At 39.8% G+C, this 16,998-nt stretch overlaps 1 protein-coding gene across 1 annotated transcript in view; it reads right to left on the minus strand.

Annotated features, from left to right (window-relative positions):
- Nucleotides 1-1,067: 1,067 nt before the first annotated feature.
- The window catches only part of myo10l3 (myosin X, like 3), a 209,304-nt gene continuing 193,373 nt past the window's right edge, over nucleotides 1,068-16,998 (minus strand). The window contains exons 35-41 of the mRNA XM_061971515.2: nucleotides 16,472-16,769; nucleotides 16,188-16,395; nucleotides 15,973-16,109; nucleotides 8,333-8,456; nucleotides 7,809-8,264; nucleotides 5,336-5,527; nucleotides 1,068-2,741 (exon numbers count right to left, since the gene is read on the minus strand). Of these exons, the coding sequence (XP_061827499.1) occupies nucleotides 2,637-2,741; nucleotides 5,336-5,527; nucleotides 7,809-8,264; nucleotides 8,333-8,456; nucleotides 15,973-16,109; nucleotides 16,188-16,395; nucleotides 16,472-16,769 (1,520 nt within the window). The 3' untranslated portion in view covers nucleotides 1,068-2,636. The remainder of the gene's footprint in view (nucleotides 2,742-5,335; nucleotides 5,528-7,808; nucleotides 8,265-8,332; nucleotides 8,457-15,972; nucleotides 16,110-16,187; nucleotides 16,396-16,471; nucleotides 16,770-16,998) is intronic.

Genomic DNA, 16,998 nt, shown 5'->3' on the forward strand with positions numbered 1-16,998 from the left:
CTCCGCTGGCTTCGCTGGGCCCGAGCTCATCTAAGATGGACTGATGCAAAGTGGAAAAGTGTTCTGTGGTCTGACGAGTCCACATTTCAAATTGTTTTTGGAGACTGTGGACGTCGTGTCCTCCGGACCAAAGAGGAAAAGAACCATCCGGACTGTTCTAGGTGCAAAGTTCAAAAGTCAGCATCTGTGATGGTATGGGGGTGTATTAGTGCCCAAGACATGGGTAACTTACACATCTGTGAAGGCACCATTAATGCTGAAAGGTACATACAGGTTTTGGAGCAACATATGTTGCCATCCGAGCAACGTTATCATGGACGCCCCTGCTTATTTCAGCAAGACAATACCAAGCCACGTGTTAAAACAGCGTGGCTTCATAGTAAAAGAGTGCGGGTACTAGACTGGCCTGCCTGTAGTCCAGACCTGTCTCCCATTGAAAATGTGTGGTGCATTATGAAGCCTAAAATACCACAACGGAGACCCCGGACTGTTGAACAACTTAAGCTGTACATCAAGCAAGAATGGGAAAGAATTCCACCTGAAAAGCTTCAAAAATAGATCTCCTCAATTCCCAAATGTTTACTGAGTGTTGTTAAAAGGAAAGGCCATGTAACACAGTGGTAAAAATGCCCCTGTGCCAACTTTTTTGCAATGTGTTGCTGCCATTAAATTCTAAGTCAATGATTATTTAAAAAAAAGAAGAAGAAGTTTCTCAGTTGGAACATTAAATATCTTGTCTTTGCAGTCTATTCAATTGAATATAAGTTGAAAAGTATTTGCAAATCATTGTATTCTCTTTTTATTTACCATTTACACAACATGCCAACTTCACTGGTTTTGGGTTTTGTAGCAATCCTAGGTCACTATTATGATCACTGCTTTTAGTATTTAAAAAAATCTGCAAACAATTCAAAAAACAAGTTTTCAGATTGTCTGTATGTGCAGGATTATTATTTATTTTTTTAGGTAAAAACTGAAATAAATCAACTTTGGATAAGTATGTAAGATGGAAAAGACTGACAATTAGGGTATGTGAATAAGTGAAACAGCAATTAAAAACACACAAATCAGCTTTTGAAATACAATAATTTATTAAAGCATCTTTAAATTTCAATAGAAAACATTTTCTGATGATTTTCTTTCCTTGACTTGAAAACAATCAGAAATCTGGCGATACAGTCGTGGTCAATGGCAATCAAGATTCTGGTGTGGCCGCCGGCAGCTGACCAGGTCCACGCAAATACCATAATGGAAGCCAGGTGAGGTCAATACCGTATTTTCGGACTATAAGCCGCCACTTTTTTCCCAAGCCTTGAACCCTGCGGTTTATACACAGGTGCGGCTAATCTATGGATTTTTCTTCACTCGCGGCTAAATTATGGGGTGGATTAAGCAAAAAAAAAAAAAAAAAATCGAACAATGTACTAAAATGATTCACTTAAACTGTTCAAACTCAAAGTGTTTACATAGTACAAGGAAGAATAATCATTTTAAACATCTTGAACCTTATTAAAAAAGGAGAACATCTCATTCATCTCATAAAAGATGAATAAAGACATCAGTGACTTTTCTGTTTTGCTCAATCAGCCGTTTTACTGCCGTGCTACAGGCACCGTTTGAAAACAATTAGGGTATGTAAATAAATAGCTACACAATCTTTTTATGTAAATATCTCATTTCACAACGTACCGGTATGCACATGCGGCTTATCGTCCGGAATTTTATGAATTTCAGGCAAAACTGGACAATAATGCACTATATTAAGTTATATTATTATGTTTTGTCAACTTGTACTTCTTTGTCATTGCCTGAAATAAAAAAAATAAAAAAAGAAAAAAAAAAGAAAAAAAAAAAGAAATTTCATTTTTAAATTTAGTGGGCTTGTAAACCGGTGCGGCTTATAGTTCGGAAAATACGCTACTAAGACCGATATGTTTGAAAAATGATCAGAAATGGCATGCGAGCTTTGATATGGTTTGGTTTGGGGGGGCAACCCACCTCACAATTTTTTTTTTTTAATGTGGACGATTGCTTGACTACAAGGCACACAATTGAGTAGCTTTTTGTGAATTATGTGCACAAATCAACTTAACGGCAGCAAAATGAACTTCTGCAAATAAATAAATACCCCCCACCCTCAAATCCGGCAACATGGCATATATACACTTAATAATACACAAAAGGTGGAAGCTACTTTTGTTCTTTCTAGAAACACTAAGGTCTGTGATTAGTGTGCAGTGGTTATTGACAGCATCACTTTTTAACACAAATAATCATGTTAGCTGCACTTTCTTTTTGGATACTAACTCACGACTTCTCTTTAAAGGCCACATCTGCACAAAAGAGCCAAAATATTAGTCCGACATAGCTTAGTAAGGCAAGCTTGTTTACAGTTACATACACATTAACCTGAGCAAATCTCTTATTTGGGAAACATTCGTTAAAAAAAAAAAAGAAAAAAAAAAAAAAGAAAAAAAAAAAGACACTAAAACATGAGCTGAATTGACTTGGCCTTACAAGCGGTAGAAAATGGATGGATGGATGCTTACTGATGTGAAAATGGTGCTTTTTAACTCATAAAAGAAGATGGTTATCACTATAATGGCAGAAAGAATGTTTGTTCTCTGCGCTGACAATCACCTTATCCAGTTGCTCCCATAGCTGGACACCGACTTCACGCTGCATCGCTTCTTCACGATCATGTTGATGTAGGCTTTCATGATCTTGGTGATCTCTCCAACCTGCACACGGACACGTAGAACCAGTCAACCATAGACATCTTATAAGTAGAGATGGCCGATATTATCGGCCGATAAATGCGTTAAAATGTAATATCGGAAATTATCGTTTTTTTTATTATCGGTATCGTTTTTTATTTATTTATTTTATTTATTAAATCAACATAAAAAACACAAGATACACTTACAATTAGTGCACCAACCCAAAAAACCTCCCTCCCCCATTTACACTCATTCACACAAAGGGTTGTTTCTTTCTGTTATTAATATTCTGGTTCCTACATTATATATCAATATATATCAATACAGTCTGCAAGGGATACAGTCCGTAAGCACACATGATTGTGCGTGCTGCTGGTCCACTAATAGTACTAACCTTTAACAGTTAATTTTACTCATTTTCATTAATTACTAGTTTCTATGTAACTGTTTTTATATTGTTTTCTTTTCTTTTTTATTCAAGAAAATGTTTTTAATTTATTTATCTTATTTTATTTTATAATTGTTTTTTAAAAGTACCTTATCTTCACCATACCTGGTTGTCCAAATTAGGCATAATAATGTGTTAATTCCACGACTGTATATATCGGTTGATATCGGTATCGGTAATTAAAGAGTTGGACAATATCGGAATATCGGCAAAAAGCCATTATCGGACATCCCTACTTATAAGGGTAAGCAGCATCGACCGCTACTGCCTACTGGCGCTGACGAGATGCGGGGCCGCCATCTTGGAATGGTGATCCGCTCCACTCAGTGCAGTTCATTTGGCAGGAGCAATGAACTGTCAGCGCATTTAATTCATTTTACCTCACTGAATACCACTGATTTCCACACGTTTTTTTGTCATACGTGTAGCTATGATAAAGGACACATGTTTTGGCGTCTTTTATTATTCATAGCTTGCTTAACAGTAACAGAATATACTTATACGCTATAAGTGACCAGACATCCGAGATCAAAACTGGGAATATAATCCCAGAGAAGGGGGAAAAAAACGGTCAGTAATTTTTAAGTTGAAGAAACAATATGATTAGGTTATATATACATGCGTATATCCTAAATAAACAATGTATGAATACATTAGATATCCATATATCTTAGGGACCTAAAGACTGAGTTTATTCTGTCTTGACACTTTGTATTGATATTTTGGATTACATTCTTCCCTTAAATGATAATGTTATGTCCCGGCAAGAAATCTGCGTTCAAAGAACGGCTTATTAGTAATTCCCAGAGCCCAAAAAAAGTCTGCGGGCTATAGAGCGTTTTCTATTCGGGCTCCAGTACTATGGAATGCCCTCCCGGTAACAGTTAGAGATGCTACCTCAGTAGAAGCATTTAAGTCACATCTTAAAACTCATTTGTATACTCTAGCCTTTAAATAGACCCCCTTTTTAGACCAGTTGATCTGCCGTTTCTTTTCTCCTCTGCCACCCGCTCCCTTGTGGAGGGGGGGCACAGGTCCGGTAGCCCTGGATGAAGTGCTGGCTGTCCAGAGTCGGGACCCGGGGTGGACCGCTCGCCTGTGCATCGGTTGGGAACATCTCTGCGCTGCTGACCCGTCTCCGCTCGGGATGGTCTCCTGCTGGCCCCACTATGGACTGGACTCTCACTATTATGTTAGATCCACTATGGACTGGACTCTCACAATATTATGCTAGACCCAATCGACGTCCATTGCATCCGGTCTCCCCTAGGGGGGGGGGGGGGGGGGGGGGGTCACCCACATCTGCGGTCCTCTCCAAGGTTTCTCATAGTCATTCACATTGACATCCAATTGGGTTGTGAGTTTTTCCTTGCCCTTATGTGGGCTCTGAACCGAGGATGTCGTCGTGGCTTGTGCAGCCCTTTGAGACACTTGTGATTTAGGGCTATATAAATAAACATTGATTGATTGATTGATTGAATGTTTACAGTGATTGTTTTATATGTATTTTTTATGTATGTCGCTTTAAATAAAAGCATCTGCCAACATAAACATATATAAACACCTGAAAGTCTTTATATCAGCTAAAACCACCAATTTGTTTCACTGGATTCAGAATAAAACCAAATTCTGTCTTACCCAACAATGTTAGTATTTGAATATTGTTACTTGAAGACTTATTCCTGCTTACAATTGCACTGTTAAGAAAGTATTGTCTTATACTTTGCCTAAAATGAGAATGCATCATAATCAGTGGCGGCTGGGGAATTTTGTTTTAGGTGGGGCTGAAAATTTTAAATTGAATTAATTTCATTGACAAGCAATTCTATTATGGTCATACTTTTGTTTCCTAGCGGATACGATTTCAGTACTATTGAAGATCTTTGCTTTTTCTCAACTCTGTGGTAATATTCTTTTCACAAAATACAACCAATAGTACGTTAATGTTAAATCTTACTTGTGAAAAGTAATCCCCCGATTCTATTTTCAACAGTCTGCTCATTTGAGCAGGAAAACGCTGAACACCATCTTTGTTTTCTAGCTGTCAACTGTCAGTTTAGGCTGCTCGCCGTCTCCTCATCACCACTTCAAGATGGCGGCCGAATTTCTCGCGTGCGTCTACTTATAAGATGTCTATGGTCGACACGGTAGAAGACGAGCGGCTCACCTGCGGTGTTTCAAAGAACATCTCCCTCTCGTCCACAGTGATCTTGTAGGTGCAGGGCTGGGGCGCTCCAAAGAATATGATGTGTTCATAAGGGAAGGTCTCCAGGGGCTTGGGCTCTCCTCTCTTGTACACCGACACGTTTTCCGCACTCACGCTCAACCAAAGGTCATGAGGGAAGCCGCCTTCTTTGCACTGGGAAGACACAAACATCCAAACCATGCAAGATGAGAACTCTTTTCAGCAATCAGAGGCCATCCAAAAGTCGGTTTTCCACAGAAAAAGGTATCAAGTACGACTCGTCTGGATTACTGTAAAGTATTATTTTCGGGTCTCCCTATGTCTAGCATTAAAAGCTCAATTTCTGTTTCATCTGACATCACATGGACAAAGATAAGACCTTCTGGAGGAAAGTTCCGTGCTCAGATGAAACAAAAATGGATCTGTTTGACCACAATACCCAGCAATATGTTTGGAGGAGAAAAGGTGAGGACTTTAATCCCAGAAACACCATCCCTTCAAACACTTCATAACTATTAGGGAGGTTTGTGTCATGTTTTTCCTTCTACAGAAACCATATTAACACAAAAAATATATATATTTTTTCCCCTCATCTTTTTCCATTTTTCATACATTTTTGAAAAAGCTCCAGAGAGTCACTAGGGCGGCGCTAAAGAGCTGCATGCGGCTCTAGAGCCGCGGGTTGCCGACCCCCGGCCTAACATAAATCATTAATTACTAAAAGTTCATTTTATCTTTAATTAACTTTCCGTAAATATACAAAAGTATTCATCATATTCTCTTCATGTCATATTATGCTCCAGTGTTGCTGTTTTTAAGTTAGAGCTTTTATCCAATCAGAATTCAGCTAGCTTGTTGCCAGCGCTGTATGAATTCTGCCGGAAGCCTTCTGACCCGACATTAGCGGCGGCTGTGCAGTTTAACAAACGGAGGACATTCAGTCCCTTTTACCATGAATTGATTAACGTGGACCCCGACTTAAACAAGTTGAAAAACTTATTCGTGGTCAATTGTACGGAATATGTGCTGTACTGTGCAATCTACTAATAAAAGTTTTAATCAATCAAGTTTCAGTTACTTGAACTCCCTGCCCCAAGTGGAGGAGTTCAAGTACCTAGGAGTCTTGTTCACGAGTGAGGGAAAAGTGGATCGTGAGATCGACAGGCGGATCGGTGCGGCATCTTCAGTAATGCGGACGCTGTATCGATCCGTTGTGGTGAAGAAGGAGCTGAGCCGAAAGGCAAAGCTCTCAATTTACCGGTCGATCTACGTTCCCATCCTCACCTATGGTCATGAGCTTTGGGTTATGACCGAAAAGACAAGATCATGGGTACAAGCGGCCGAAATGAGTTTCCTCCGCCGGGTGGCGGGGCTCTCCCTTAGAGATAGGGTGAGAAGCTCTGTCATCCGGGGGGAGGTCAAAGTAAAGCCACTGCTCCTCCACATCGAGAGGAGCCAGATGAGGTGGTTCGGGCATCTGGTCAGGATAGCACCAGAACGCCTCCCTCGGGAGGTGTTTAGGGCACGTCCAACCGGTAGGAGGCCACGGGGAAGACCCAGGACACGTTGGGAAGACTATGTCTCCCGGCTGGCCTGGGAACGCCTCGGGATCCCCCGGGAGGAGCTGGACGAAGTGGCTGGGGAGAGGAAAGTCTGGGCTTCCCTGAATATGACCAATGTATGATCCTGTGCCTACTTGGTATCGGATTGATACCTGAATTTGTGGTATCATCCAAAACTAACAACAGAAGAATAAATGATTATTACATTTTAACAGAAGTGTAGATAGAACATGTTAGAAGAGAAAGTAAGCAGATATTAACAGTAAGTGAACAAGTGGATTAATACCGGTAATTCATTTTCTACCACTTGTCCTTAATAATTTTGACAAAATAATAGGTAGATAAATGACACAATATGTTACTGCATATGTCAGTAGCTAAATTAGGAGCCTTTGTTTGTTTACTTACTAATAAAAGACAAGTTGTCTAGTATGTTCACTATGTTATTTAAGGACAAACTTGCAATAATAAACATATGTTCAATGTACCCTAAGATTTGTTGTTAAAATAAAGCCAATAATGCAATTTTTTGTGGTCCCCTTTACTTAGAAAATTATCAAAAAGTACCGAAAAGTATCGAAATAATTTTGGTGCCGGTACCAAAATATTGATATCGGGACAACACTAATGGAGACACATCATTAGCTGCTGGGGGACTAAAAATAGTGAGAGGGATCATCATTAAAAGGAAATATTCGGCAATGGCGTTCGGATACTTTTTCACGAAAATCGACTGATACTTCCCGGTGGCGGATCGATGGGCACATCACTAATAGAGAGAGCACCAACTTTTTATTTGTTTTCATTTTCTCTATATTCACAGTCCCTGTGAGATTTAATCTAATATTGTAGCTGCATCATATCAAAAAGTAGGTCAGTGAGTGCCCGTTTACCTCAACGTCAAACAGTGTGGATCCATACCCAGGCCACTCCTTGATGATAGTCATGTACTTGAGCATAGCCTGGTGTTGGACCAGACCTTGGACGCGGGACCATTTCTCCACAATGCTGGCCCTGGTGGCAGACATCTCCTCTTTGATCCACATCTCCAGCATCTGCTCCTCCTCCATGCGCTGCTTTTTCAGAGAGCCCGTCTTCAAGCCCCGCCGCAGAGTTCCGTCCAGGAAGCTGGTCCTGCGTCGCTCCAAAGTCTGACCCGACCCCGAGGCCCCGCCCACTTTGGTGTACTGCAAGATGCGGCTGCGCAGGCGGCCCACGGGGTAGACGCTGTCCAGGCCCCAGGCGGCCCGCGTTTTGTCCCCGTGCAGGAACTGCAGGCGCAAAGCGGCCAGGTGCTGCAGCGTCTCCTCACGGGCGGGAAAGTGTCCTCTGGTTAAACTCTCGTGGGCCTGAAGGAACAGGACAGGGGTTGTGATGTCATTCAAATTCCAACTGGAGATATACAAGTTAAACACACCTGCTCAAACATGAAGGCAAACTCCACCCCCTCCTTTGGCATGCTTTCCACGTCCAGGAAGCAGTAGAGTTTGAAGTAAAGTCTCCACTGGCCCTCGTCTTCAGCTTCCACGCTGCCAGCCAGTCTGGCCACATTGCGAAAAAGTAAAAAAATAAAAAATTCATAAGAATACTTCACTACAAAACTGATCAGCCTCAGACAATGTGAGACTATAAGGCTGAATAACAAATCATCACATACACTATATTGCCAAAAGTATGTGTCCACCTGCCTTGACTCACATATGAACTTGAAGTGCCATCCCATTCCTAACCCATAGGGTTCAATATGATGTCGGTCCACCTTTTGCAGCTATTACAGCTTCAACTCTTCTGGGAAGGCTGTCCACAAGGTTGCGGAGTGTGTTAATAGGAATTTTCCACGATTCTTCCAGAAGCGCATTGGGGAGGTCACACACTGATGTTGATCGAGAAGGCCTGGCTCTCAGTCTCCGTTCTAATTCATCCCAAAGGTGTTCTATCGGGTTCAGGTCAGGACTCTGTGCAGGCCAGTCAAGTTTATCTACATCCATGTCTTTATGGACTTTGCTTTGTGTACTGGTGCACAGTCATGTTGGAAGAGGAAGGGGCCCGCTCCAAACTGTCCCCACAATGTTGGGAGCATGGAATTGTCCAAAATGTTTTGGTATCCTGGAGCATTCAAAGTTCCTTTCACTGGAACTAAGAGGCCAAGCCCAACTCATGAAAAAAAACAACCCCAAACCATAATTCCGTTTATTCAGTTTACGTGGCCTACCACTTGGTGGCTGAGTTGCTGTTGTTCCCAAACTCTTCCATTTTCTTATTAATAAAGCCGACAGTTGACTTTGGAATATTTAGGAGCGAGGAAATTTCACGACTGGATTTGTTGCACAGATGGAATCCTATGACAGTTCCACGCTGGAAATCACTGAGAGCGGCCCATTCTTTCACAAATGTTTGTAGAAACAGTCTCCATGCCTAAGTGCTTGATTTTATACACCTGTGGCCGGGCCAAGTGATTAAAACACCTGATTCTCATCATTTGGATGGGTGGCCAAATACTTTTGGCAATATAATGTATCATAGTAATCCCCACATTCCATAAGTGGCTGTGATTTAACGTCTAATTGGGGGCAGTGCCATGACATCATTGCCAAAAATAAACATTTTCAACAAGATGGAAGAACATTTCTCTAAATGATCTGAACTCCTCGTTCCATGGCAGTGTTGTATTGAGCAGAATATTGCTGCATGGAAGATGTCGCTCAGGGGTGTCCAACTCATTTTAGAACGGCTACCCTCGGGCAGACGCTATAGGGCGGGCACAAATAGACTAAAAAACAGTTTTTTACCCAAGAGCCATTGTAGCATTAAACAGGCCTGAGTGAGCACAACGTGTCTTCATGTATTTTTATTTTTTCGGACTATAAGGTGCAATAATGTTGTATATGTATACAGTATATATGCATATGTATGGATATATGCATGTGTGTGGATATATACATATATAGATACATATCTTCTTGTTTATCTTTTTTTTACTATTCATATGACTAAATTATTGTGTATGCACCTTAGGGGATCTGCTCCAATTTTGTTGTTCTTTGAACCTGTTCACTGTAATAATGACAAATAAATCTCTATTCTATTCTATTCTATTTGAGCTCAGAGGCCACATGGAGGAAAATCTGTGCGCACGCGGGCCGGACAATCATGGCATTTAATCAGATTGTTTTCTTTGTCTTACTTTTGCCAAAAATAGAACAAACACATTCTGAAAATATTACAATAAAAAGTTTAGATGCATGAAGGAAAGAAGAAAGTGAATGAATGTTTATAACTGAATAAATGTACATATGCATAAAAATATGTTTTCTTTGGTATTATTATTGTATTATTATTTTATTATGACAACCTTTTTCCAAAACACAATATAGAATGTGAGATATAACAGGATAATGCATACATTTATCATTTGTTTTCAAAACGCTTACAAAAAAGTGGGACCTCAAAAATGTACTGTGGGACCCCATTTTTGTGACTTGATGAGGTCCCTGGGGACCCCATTTTGAAAATCCCTAGCGCCAACACTGATGGAGTATTGGTGCGTGTAAAACAGCAGCAGGCGGCCGTGGCCTGCGGGCCGGTTCTAATACTATTAAGATAAGAAAAAAAATATTGAAAAAATAAGATTTATAAACTCTACAAATATTAATAAATGGCAACTAACCTGGAAGCCTTTACAGACATATATTGAATCATAACTTATAGACATTTTAAAAAATTGTCGTATCTCCTTTGAGACTTTTGTGATTTAGGGCTATATAAATAAACATTGATTGATTGATTGATTGATTGATTTTTCGTAGTTTTATTCCTTTTTTTTAAAAATTGTTGTTATTTTTTTGTATTGTTCCCACACTACTATTGCTTTTTTGTGTCACTTTTGATATGGTTTTGTCATGTTTTTTTGTGCCTTTTTTATTTATTTATTTATTTTTTCATCTGATCAAGCCACGAACATGTAACTTTCTTAGTCTTTTTTTAAGTGTGTACGGTGGAGAGGTCCCTGGGAGGTGATCTAGTGATCACTTCCTGAGGATCCTTGATGCAGAGGAATATTCATCCATCTTGCTATGGTCTGGATCGTCTGCTGATCCTGAGCCAGTGCAGGATGGATGGATATATACAATATCTGGGTACTTTTTTCTAATAATGTCTAAACTGTAAAACCTTGAGTTGTTAAAGCCCAAGTGCACCTCTCCTCTCAAGCGTGCATGTGAGTGTGGATGTGTGCATGTATGAAGGGTCTGAGTGAGCAAAGTATGATTGTCAAATGTGATTTTAACTGTAAAATTCAATAAAATATATTTGCAAAAAATTTAAAAAAAAATCATCCCGGGGGCCATGGATAATTCATTTGCAGGCCGGATCTGGCCCGTGGGCCTTGACTTTGACACCACTGATGTAGCTCAACAAAGTAGTTAAGGCAGATGCAGCAGCGCCTCTGCTGGCTGCAGCTAAGTAGTGCACTTCCAACAATTTACATCACTGATCAATACTTGATGGATTACTGTGCCCACTCCCACTTGAAAGAAGAAATAATTTGTTGATAAATTGGTACACTATTATGCATTCTTGCATTTTAGAGTGACTGCTCCACTTTTAGCATTTTTTACCAACCTCCCTTTCATTGACGGCCACATCCCAGTTAATGGCTGACCTCAGAAGGCCGCTTGTAACAATAGATAATATATTATTTTGTATAAGGGTTTGCCTCATGATATTATTACACAATTGTCGATGCATTTGATTATTATAATTTTTTTTTATGTACGCCGTCATTTTTACGGTAAAATACTGGCAGCTCATTTACCAGAATTTTACGGTAAAATGTATGGTTTTTTACAGCATGTTACTATACATGGAAAAAGGGTACCAATGTTTTTCACCGTAAAACTGAGCTACCAGTTGTTGTTTTTTTTAACCGTAAAATCTATAGTCATTTTTACAGAGAATAAATTAAAATATAACTTGCATTGGATTTATTAGTCTTCTTTTTATTTTATGGTTTAAGGTTTGAGTTTATTTGGAACATGCATACAATTGCAACATGATACATCGCAATTTCCAGTTTCTCTATTCAACATGTTCGAAAAGGAGGAGGAAGAAGCAGAGCTTATTTAAAGGGGAACATTATCACCAGACCTATGTAAGCGTCAATATATACCTTGATGTTGCAGAAAAAAGACCATATTTTTTTTTAACCGATTTCCGAACTCTAAATGGGTGAATTTTGGCGAATTAAACGTCTTTCTATTATTCGCTCTCGGAGCGTTGTGACGTCACATCGGGAAGCAATCCGCCATTTTCTCACTTTCGTCGGTGTGTTGTCGGAGGGTGTAACAACACGAACAGGGACGGATTCAAGTTGCACTAGTGGCCCAAAGATGCGAAAGTGGCAAGAAATTGGACAAAATTTGTGCAAAATACGAGGGTGTGGGGAAAGGCGACGAAATGGTCAGTCGTTTGTTCCGCACACTTTACCGACGAAAGCTATGCTACGACAGAGATGGCAAGAATGTGTGGATATCCTGTGACACTCAAAGCAGATGCATTTCCAACGATAAAGTCAAAGAAATCTGCCGCCAGACCCCCATTGAATCTGCCGGAGGGACAAAGGACCTCGGTAGCACGGCAAGCAATGGCGGCAGTTTGTTCCCGCAGACGAGCGAGCTAAACCCCCTGGATGTCTTGGCTCACACCGTCCCTTATGCCACCGAAGATGATCAAGAGAAGAATATCGACCCTAGCTTCCCTGGCCTGCTGACATCAACTCCAAAACTGGACAGATCAGCTTTCAGGAAAAGAGAGTGGATGAGGGTATGTCTACAGAATATATTCATTGATGAAACCGTTATTCATTACTCGCGGTTTTATGTAAATTAATATACATAAACTGTGTTTACCAATAATTTAGCTTAAAAACATTTATTTTTTTCAATCATTCGAGTACATTCGGGTAGTCTTGTGTAATGCAGTATTTTGTGTCTATTTAGGTATGGTTAACCTGAGTGCTGAAATCGTGGAAAAATATATGTTCTTAGCGCGCCTGAAATGGGCTGTCTGCACTCTCAAAGTGCATGTTGTTGCCAAATGTATTTCATATGCTGTAAACCTAGTTCATAGTTGTTAGTAATTATCTTATCAGACAGCGTTAAACCGCTGAAATCCGAGCTAATGTCGCTATACCTTGCTGTTTGTTTGTATTGGCATCACCGCGTGACGTCACAGGAAAATGGACGGGTGTATATAAAGATGGTTAAAATCAGGCACTTTTAGGGATATTGCGTGATGGGTAAAATTCTGAAAAAAACTTCGAAAAATAAAATAAGCCATTGGGAACTGATTTTTAATGGTTTTAACCCTTCTGAAATTGTGATAATGTTCCCCTTTAATCCTACCCCTTTTCCTTTACATAGCAATTGCTAACACTTTTGTTCACATCTTGTTCTCAATTTGTTCACAATATACTCCATAAATAATAACATTCGAAAAAATAAATATATAAATAATAAAGTAAGTTGTATTTTATATACTGATATGAATAAGATTATCAATGAATTCAGAATGTCTATCTGAAGTTTTTCTTCTTGGTACTTTGTAAACACTTTGAGTTTGAACTGTTTCTTAAACTGTATCATATTATTTATTAACGGTACCTTGTTTGATTTATTTACTTAATCCCTTCTTTGTTGTAGTTTTAGAACTTCCACAGCGGGTCTACTGACAGATGAAGTTAGAACCATACGCTACTTTGTATTAGGAATGGCGGAGGATGCTCATTGACTACAATGTCGGACTACAATGGTGAACCCGCACAAAGCTCTTTGGGTAATAATGTAACATACGAATAATTCCCTGACATCACACCAGAGAAAAACGTCACACCATAGGTAAATTCCAAACTCATCATTTGGCGGAAGTATGAAAAAAAGCAAGATTGTTTTATAAATATCTCCGCAATTTCAAATTTTCTTGACTTATGCAGATCCCAAATACCGTTTTTTCCGGACTATAAGGCACACTTAAAATCCTTTTTCCCCCTCAAAACTCGACAGTGCGCCTAATTTTCAGAATAATTCTGGTTTTGCTCACCGACCTCAATGCAATTTTATTTGGTACATGGTGTAATGATAAGTGTGACTAATAGATGGCAGTCAAACATAAGAGATACATGGTAAGATGTATGATGGCAATATCACTCAAGTAAAAAACACCAACATTTTATATGTTCCATTGAAAATATAGAACATTACACACGGCGCTCAAAAATTCCATCAAAATGTTTTAGTACGACTTTGGTAAGCTATGAAGCTGCACCGCTTGATGGATTGTCGGCGCATTAAACACACAAGTATTATTTTGGTGTGTGTATAAGGTAATACATATTATCTGGCGTTTTGTTTCGCAATATTCGCATATTTACTTTTGTCTTGCATTGGAATGTTTTTTTTTTTTTTAAACTGAAATACACACAATGACAAATGTATAAGCTATGTGATTCAATTAACATACTGAAATGTAATACACAATATGTAAATATTAGCTTCACACAAATATACAGTACTATCATCAAACAAATACTTCTGAGTGTTGAAACTATTTCGATGGTGGAAATACACGACTGGCAGTCATTTTAAGTCCTCAAAACATCCATTGAAACAGTGCACAAAAATCATTTTTCAATAAACATCTTACTATCAAATGTAACCACTTTCCACCTTAATATTGAGTTACATAAACAAGTTAAACAGTTTACTTACAGACTTATCTTTTCCAAGGCTTGTAAGAGCTAACACAACTTGTCTACTTCTCAATTGTCTCATGAACATAACTGACGTCGTCAACCCAGAAGTGCCCAAACTATTGACGCGTAGTATTTTCATATCGCCACAAGGTGTCAGTAAGAGTCTACAATCAAATGGGCATAACATTGCCCATTTGGGATTCGTTCCCAGGGATTCGAATAAAGAACCAACTCTTTTTCTTTACTATAGTGGCCTCGATAATGGGAACCGGTTCTCCAAAAGGGATTTGAGTCCATGAAATCGGTTCTTTTCTTATCGAACAACCGGGAGAATCGGTTTCGAACATCATCCCCACTTATATCTGTCAGTAAATTCGCCATGAAAGCGCTAAAACATACCGGTGTAGTGAGTTTACATTATTCATCCAAGGAACTTTAGTTATTAGAGAGTTACGGTCGGACAGTTTTTCACGGGACACATTTCTGGTGTTATTGTTTCCGGATGAGGAGATGCTGCTCCGTTATTGATTGAAGTAAAGTCTGAATGTCATTAAAACAGTTAGCTCCAGATTTTGACACTTCTTCCACTCCCGTCCTTGCACGCTACAACAAAGACGACGGGGAGAAGACGCTGCCGAAGGTGAGCCACGTAAATAAGACCGCCCATAAAACGGCGCATCCGGAAGCGACTGTCAGAAAGCGGCTTGAAGATGATCTGTAAAACATCATCTATGCAACATTTTGACCAAAGAACCACCATTACATGTTATGTAATGTTATGAAGTGTTTTCAACTTAGAAAAAAAAAAAATGACCCCTTTAATGCGCCCTATTATTCGGTGCGCTGTATATATGAAAAAAAAGAAAGAAAATAGACCATTTATCGGCAGTGCACCTTTAATCCGGTGCACCCTATGGTCCGTAAAATACGGTACACAAAAACAGGTACCAATAGGTAAGAAAAGTATTTTTTTCCTAATGGGGACCATTGAAACAATAAGCATAGATGCATATTATCATTTTGTTGCAATCCACTGAATGATTTTGTCATTCTGTTTTTTAACATAAAAGAACTAGGACAATTCTGTCGACCAATCAACAGGCAGTGTTGTATCAAGCTCCACCCACCACAACAGCACCCAAAACAAAAGTACTGAAAAGTGGGACGGTTATAGATGCATGATTTTGGCCCTTTGACAATGAAGACAAACAACGTATTTTTCATGCCTCCCTCTCAGGCTTTAACACAAACAGTTTGTGTTTATTTTGTTTTAAAAAAAAAATCATAAATAAATAAATAAGTTCTCTCACCTTTCAAATTTAGCCAGAACGTCGGCCACGAGCACCCTGCTCTCCACAGCTCTGTCAATAGTGTTGTTGTGCTCGAAAAGAGCAAACATGTTCCTGCTATCCTCCATGGCCAAACCTCTTATCAGCTTCTCCACCACCTTGACCCAAAATAAGCGTGTCAATCAAAAAATGAATGTCCTTGCATTATTGATTTTACTAACTGAAGGTGCTTGTACCTCTCCAGCAGTGGTGTGTGAGTTAATGGAGATCTTACAGGAGCCTCCTCCGTGACAGTAGACTGTTGTGGTCATTTCCTGTCGTGTAAGCAGTGCTATTATTTCCTCTTGGGAGGGAACAAACTCTCTGGTTTTGGTTTTCTTGAGAGACTCGGAGATGAAATGAGCAAACATTTCAATCTCCGTGCCGGGGAATAGCTCCTTGATCCTACAAGACATATTGGTAAAATGGAGGTGTCTTTGAGGGATTTGCTTCTTTTATGACTTGAAGATGTGTGTTTTACCGTTTGAGGTGAAACTTGAGGTAGCGCAGGATGCCGCGGCTGGGCAGGAAGGTGCAGCTCATGCAAGTCAGAAGGTGCCAGTGGGCGCGGTTGGCGGGGCTGTTAGGGTAAGAGACGTGATTGGTTTGTTTGATTAGCTGACAGTAGACCTCGTCTCTCAGCGGCCTCAGGTCTTGGCAGGTCTGCAGGATTCCCTGGATGATCGGCACCGGGTCTGACACCGCCTCCATCTCTTGCAGAGAGTTGAAGATCTTCACAGCTTCGTCTTGCAGGCTGGTGTAACCCTTCTCCTTTTGCACTGAGGGAAGACGCATTCACAGATCAACATTTTATGTCAGCAGGTCAGACCCCTTTAACAAGCTAAGACATTTACAATGTGCAATCATAGCAAGTATTACACTTGCACATTTGTATTAACTGTGCTGCACTCAGATTGTATTTGCTTTGGTTTGCTGTTATTGTTTTACTTTGTATTTGCACTACACATTAAATAGAATAGAATGCCTTTTATTGTCACTATACACAGG

This window comes from Nerophis lumbriciformis, linkage group LG13 (genome assembly GCF_033978685.3).
Source record: "Nerophis lumbriciformis linkage group LG13, RoL_Nlum_v2.1, whole genome shotgun sequence".
NCBI classification, from domain to species: domain Eukaryota; kingdom Metazoa; phylum Chordata; class Actinopteri; order Syngnathiformes; family Syngnathidae; genus Nerophis; species Nerophis lumbriciformis.